This window comes from Arachis duranensis, chromosome 9 (genome assembly GCF_000817695.3).
Source record: "Arachis duranensis cultivar V14167 chromosome 9, aradu.V14167.gnm2.J7QH, whole genome shotgun sequence".
NCBI classification, from domain to species: Eukaryota; Viridiplantae; Streptophyta; class Magnoliopsida; order Fabales; family Fabaceae; genus Arachis; species Arachis duranensis.
In genome coordinates, this window is record NC_029780.3 from 42,495,660 (window position 1) to 42,501,670 (window position 6,011).

Genomic DNA, 6,011 nt, shown 5'->3' on the forward strand with positions numbered 1-6,011 from the left:
TTGGGATCGAAATCTAGTTTTCTTTTCTAATTGTTCTTGCTTTGGCAACTTCTACTTTCTGTTTTGAATTTTGGATTGAGATTGAAGAAATTCTATTTCAATTCTTGATCTAAAATTCATCTTTGTTCTTCTTTCTGCATAATTCTGAGAATTGAGGAATTGAATCTGAGTTTTATTTGCTGTTTCATTTACATTTCTTCTACAATCTATTTTTCTGCATGATCATGGTTGTAATTGAGATCTAAATCTGTGTTGTAATCTCATTGCTCCTCGTAGATCTTCAATTTCTTTTTAGATTTCACAATTAAGCGAAGTCTTCTTTCTGTTTGTTTCTTCAAGCAGTTTTCCATTTCTGTTTACATGTTTTGCAGATTCACTTCACCTTCCACTTCTTTGATTTACTACACTTTGGATTTTCTTGTTAACTCTTGAATCCCAGCTCCCAAATCCCTTTACTATTCAAGCAATTTAAGTTTCTCAGCAATTTAGATTCAATAATTTAGATTTCTTGCACTTTAAGTTTCAGCCATTTACATTTCTTGCAATCTAAGTTTCAGTCATTTACATTACTTGCACTTTAAGTTTCAGCTCTTTTATTTTCTTACACTTTAAGTTTCATGCAATATACTCTTTTGCACTTTACTTTTCTATCAATTTCCCTTCACACTGTTATTTTCATGCAATTTAGCTTCTGTTGATCACAATTCACTCAAATCATCAACTATTTGCTTAACCAAATTCATCACCTAATTAAAATTTCTCAATCCATCAATCCCTGTGGGATCGACCTCACTCTTGTGAGTAATTATTACTTTATGTGACCCGGTACACTTGCCGGTGAGTTTTGTATGGAATCGATTTTCCCTCATCAAGTTTTTGGCGCCGTTGCCGTGGATTGATAAAGATTGACAATGATTAAGTAAGGTGGTGGTATAGATTAAGCACTTTTTCTTTGTTTTTCTTTATTTTTGACAAGCACACTAACTATTTGAGACTTTGTCTCTACTAACTCTCACTGCACTCAAGCTACAAAATGCTCTGTGTGTTTCTTGTTGTTTTGGTTACATGACAAAAGCAAGGGGAGAGGTCTCTACCTTCTGTGAAACTGACGAAAGAACTCTTAGGAGATTAAGAAGAGAAGCAAGAGGGAAGAGAATCATTGGAGAGGCAGATTCTGAGGAAGAAAACCAAGAAATAGAAGGGAATCATCCTAATCTACCTGATGAAGTAGCCAACAACAATGGCCAACCTCAGAGAAGAGTTTTAGCCTTTTACACTTTCCCCAACCCAAGGCATTGTGGGAGTAGCATCCTTACTCCCAATGTCAATGCAAACAACTTTGAATTAAAGTCCCAGCTCATCACTTTGGTACAAAACAATTATTCCTATGGAGGAGGCCCACTTGAAGATCCAAACCAACACTTATCCATTTTTATGAGGATTTGTGACATAGTGAAAACCAATGGTGTGCATCCGAACATTTACAAGATGTTGCTGTTTCCATTTTCCCTTAGAGACAAAGCTACTCAATGGTTGGAGACATTTCCAAGAGAAAGCATCAACAATTAGGAAGATCTAGTGAACAAGTTCTTATCCAAGTTCTATCTTCCCCAAAGAATTATCAGACTCAAAACAGAGGTCCAAATATTCACTCAGATGAATGGAGAGTCATTGTATGATGCATGGGAAAGATACAAAGCTTTACTCAGGAAGTGCCCACCAGATATGTTCAATGAATGGGATAAACTTCAAAACTTCTATGAAGGACTGACATTGAGAGCTCAAGAGGCACTTGACTACTCAGTAGGAGGGTCACTATAACTCATGAAAATAGCTAAGGAGGCTCAAAATCTCATTGACACTGTAACAAACAATCAATACTTCTATGGTCATTAGAGGCAACGTCAACCTGCCCAAAGAAAAGTTGTATTGGAGCTTGAAGGAGTGGAAACTATTTTAGCTCAAAACAAGATGATGCACCAATAAATCCAACAGCAAATGGAGATGATGGCTAAGAGGATTGATGGCCTCCAAGTTGCAGCAGTGAATACAAGTCAACCATCACCCACATGGGGACAAAATGAAGAAAACCAAGAGGATCAGCAGTAGGAACAAGTTCAATATGTGCACAACCAAGGTTCTGGATCAAATTACTTTCATGGAGATACTTACAACTCTTCTTGGAAGAACCATCCGAACCTGAGATGGGGAGACAACCAGAATCAAAACTAGCAGCCATGGCAAAGAAATTCAAACCAAAACAACTCAAGAAACACAAACCACTAAAGCCATTAGCAAACTAACCAAAACCAGTACAGAAAACCACAAAACAACCATCCCAATTCCAACTTCTATCCACCCAATAATCCATCAACTAACCAAAACACTTTTCACCAATCCTCAACATCCCATAATCAACCACAACCACCTCAAGACTCCCAAAGAATCTCCAACTTGGATATAATGATGGAAAGGATGATGAAGCATCAAGAGCTAACCAGCCAGAACTATGGAGCCTCAATGAAAAATTTAGAGAGGCAAATTGGTTAATTATCCAAGTAAGCAGTGATTGAGAGATCAACAAGCTCACTCCCAAGTGATACCATTCCAAATCCCAAAGAAGAATGCAAGGCTATTCAATTAAGGAGTGGAAGAACCTTGGTGAAGGACAAAGAAGCCAACAAGAAGCCTATAGACAATGACAAGACCATCAGCAAGAAAGATGAAGCCAGCAATAAGGAAGAAGACAAGCATGACCAAGAGAAGCTTAAAGAGAAAGATGATCAGCCACAAAATTCAAGGAAAGGGAAGCAAGTAATGGAGGAAGCATCTCAAGGGCAGAAGTAGGCAGTGAAGGCTTTCACACCTCCTTTTCCATATCCTCAAAGGTTCAACAAGGAGATTAAGGATCAACACTTCCCCAAATTCTTTGAAGTCTTCAAGAAGTTGGAGATTAATATCCCCCTTGCTGAAGCATTAGAGCAGATGCCTCTATACGCAAAATTCTTGAAAGAACTTATCAATAAGAAGAGAAGCTGGCATGAGAAGGAAACAGTACTTCTCACTGAAGAATGCAGTGCTGTAATTCAAAGGGGCATTCCACCAAAGCTTAAGAATCCAGGGAGTTTTGTAGTTTCATGCACCATAGGCAAGATGACATTAGAGAAAGCCCTCTGTGATCTCGATGCTAGTATCAACTTAATGCCCCTCTCAATGATGAGAAAGCTTGCCATAGAAGAAATTAAGCCTACCAGGATGTCATTGGTGATGGCCGATAGATCAATCAAGACACTCAATGGAGTTGTGAAAAATCTATTAGTGAAGGTTGGAGAGTTTATCTTCCCTACAGATTTTGTGATCCTGGACACAAAAGAGGAAGGAAATAACTCAATTATCTTAGGAAGATCATTTCTATCAATAGCAAGAGCTATTATCGATATAGAAAAGGGGAAAATGATCTTTAGGGTGCACAATGAGCAAATGGTAATCAATGTTTTTAAATTAATGCAACATCTCCCTGAGCAAGAGAACTACATGAGAGTGGATATGATAGAAGGTTTAGTGGAAGAAATGTTGGAAGCCAATTATCAAGAACAACGGGAAGAAGAAAGGGAAGGAGTTCAAGAGGTAATGGAAAAACAAGTAGCTGAAATCTCCATAGAAGAAGAGGTGGAACAAGACAAGACAGAGGAGATGCCAAAATAAAAATTGAAACCTTTACCTACTCATCTCAAATATGTGTTTCCTGGAAGAGAGGAAACCTTGCCAGTAATCATCAATTCTTCCTTAAGCATAGAAGAAGAAATAAAGCTAGTTGAAATATTGAAAGCTCACAAAACAGCTTTAGGATGGACAATTGATGATATCAATGGCATCAGCCCAGCCATCTTCATGCACAAAATTTTGCTAGAAGAAGATTCAAGGCCTATAGTACAGCCTCAAAAGAGACTCAACCCAACCATGAAAGAGGTAGTCCAAAAGGAAGTGATGAAGCTGTGGAATGCTGGAATCATATACCCAATCTATGATAGCTCTTGGGTGAGTCCAGTACAAGTGGTGCCAAAGAAGGGAGGAATGACTGTGATCTCCAATGAGAAAAATGATTCAATTCCTACAAGGACAGTGACTGGTTGGAGGATGTGTATAGACTATAGAAGACTGAATGAGGCCACAAGGAAATATCATTTTCCTCTCCCCTTCATTGATCATATGTTGGAAAGACTGGTAGGCCATGCTTATTATTGCTTCCTGGATAGGTATTCCGAGTATAATCAGATAGTGGTGGACCCCAAAGACCAAGGAAAGACTTCCTTCACATGTCCATTTGGAGTTTTTGCCTACAAAAAGATGCCTTTTGGGCTATGTAATGCTCCAGCCACCTTTCAAAGGTGTATGCTCTCCATCTTCTCAGATATGGATGAGAAATTTTTAGAAGTCTTCATGGATGACTTCTCTGTTTTTGGTAACTCTTTTGAAAACTGTCTGCAACATCTAACTCTTGTATTGAAACGATGCCAAGAAACAAATTTAGTTTTAAATTGGGAAAAATGCCGTTTCAGGGTACCAGAAGGTATTGTTCTTGGGCATAAAGTTTCAAGCAAGGGAATAGAAGTTGATAGAGCTAAGATAGAAGTCATTGAAAAGCTCCCTGTACCTATCAATGTAAAAGCAATGAGAAGTTTTCTCAGGCATGCTGGGTTTTACAGAAGATTTATCAAAAATTTTTCAAAAATAGCCATACCATTGAGCAGTTTGCTACTGGTTGAAAATCCTTTCATTTGTGATGACAACTGCAAGCATGCCTTTGAAACTTTAAAAAGAAAACACACTACAGCACCAATCATCACACCTCCAGAATAGGAACTCCCCTATGAGCTTATGTGTGATGCGAGTGATGTTGCAATTGGTACTGTATTGGGACAAAAGAAAGACAAGTTGCATCATGTCATATACTATGCCAGTAAGGTGCTCAATGAGGCACAAAAGAATTACACAACCACAGAGAAAGAGCTACTGGCTATTGTATATGCATTTGATAAGTTTAGACAATACTTGATTGGTTCAAAAGTTATAGTGTATACTGATCATGCTGTTCTCAAGTACTTTATGTCTAAACAAGATGCAAAGCATAGACTCATCAGATGGGTGCTGCTACTACAAGAATTTGACATTGAAATGTGAGATAGGAAGGGGAGCGAGAATCAGGTGGCAGATCATTTGTCAAGAGTTCCACAAAAGGCTAATCAGGATATATCCCAACCAATGAGTGAAAAATTCCCAAATGAACACCTTTTCCAAGTTCAACAAGCGCCTTGGTTTGCTGATGTAACAACCCTAGTTTTTGAAAATTAAATAATTAGCTATTTATGATTTATTTTATTTGATGATAATTTTATTTTAAGAAAATTATTTTACTAAAGGTAATTAAATGGAATTTCATCATAATTGGAGTTTAAATTAATTAGAATTTTTTATATAATTTTTATTAGATATTTGGTATAATTGAAATTATAATTTTGATAATTGAAAAATAAGAAGAATTGTATAATTTAATTTAAATAAATTCTATTTTGAATGAGTTATGTTATTAATTCGAACTCTCAGAAATTATTTTATTAGAAATGATTAGATTGATATTTATAAATATTTTAAATTTAAGTCAATTAATATTTGTGTACAATTTTTATTATAATTAGTTATTTTATAAATCGAAATTAAAGTTTTGGAGATAGAAAAATAAAGAAAAGTTATATCCTTTAATTTGAATAATTAAAATTAAGTTTAAACTATATTTTATAAAAATGTGATTAATATATTTATTTTTTAATTTAAATTAAAAATAATTGATTGAATTTAGCAATATATTGATAAATAATGTTTTTAAATATTTTTAATAGAGTATATTTGATTTTAAAATTACTTTATTTTTCAATTTTATCAAAATATCTATTCAAATCCATTCATATTCTTTTATAAAATCCCTAATTTCTAACCCTAATTCTCAAATTAAT

The 6,011-nt window shown here is 35.5% G+C and overlaps 1 protein-coding gene across 1 annotated transcript; it reads left to right on the top strand.

Moving 5' to 3' along the window:
- The first annotated feature begins 1,065 nt into the window (after positions 1-1,065).
- On the top strand, positions 1,066-3,705 carry LOC107465575 (uncharacterized). Its single transcript, XM_016084553.1, has 3 exons — positions 1,066-1,297; positions 2,567-2,843; positions 2,889-3,705. Exons 1-3 carry the CDS (start codon positions 1,066-1,068, stop codon positions 3,703-3,705), a joined length of 1,326 nt encoding a protein of 441 aa, XP_015940039.1.
- Positions 3,706-6,011: the final 2,306 nt, after the last annotated feature.

Excerpts from the sequence above, each read along its gene's own strand:
- LOC107465575 (XM_016084553.1), top strand. The coding sequence starts at position 1,066 with ATGACAAAAGCAAGGGGAGAGGTCTCTACCTTCTGTGAAACTGACGAA. Across the intron at positions 1,298-2,566 it reads TTTCCCCAACCCAAGGCATT|TGATTGAGAGATCAACAAGC; the intron begins GTGGGAGTAGCA and ends CCAAGTAAGCAG. Across the intron at positions 2,844-2,888 it reads GAAGCATCTCAAGGGCAGAA|GTTCAACAAGGAGATTAAGG; the intron begins GTAGGCAGTGAA and ends ATATCCTCAAAG.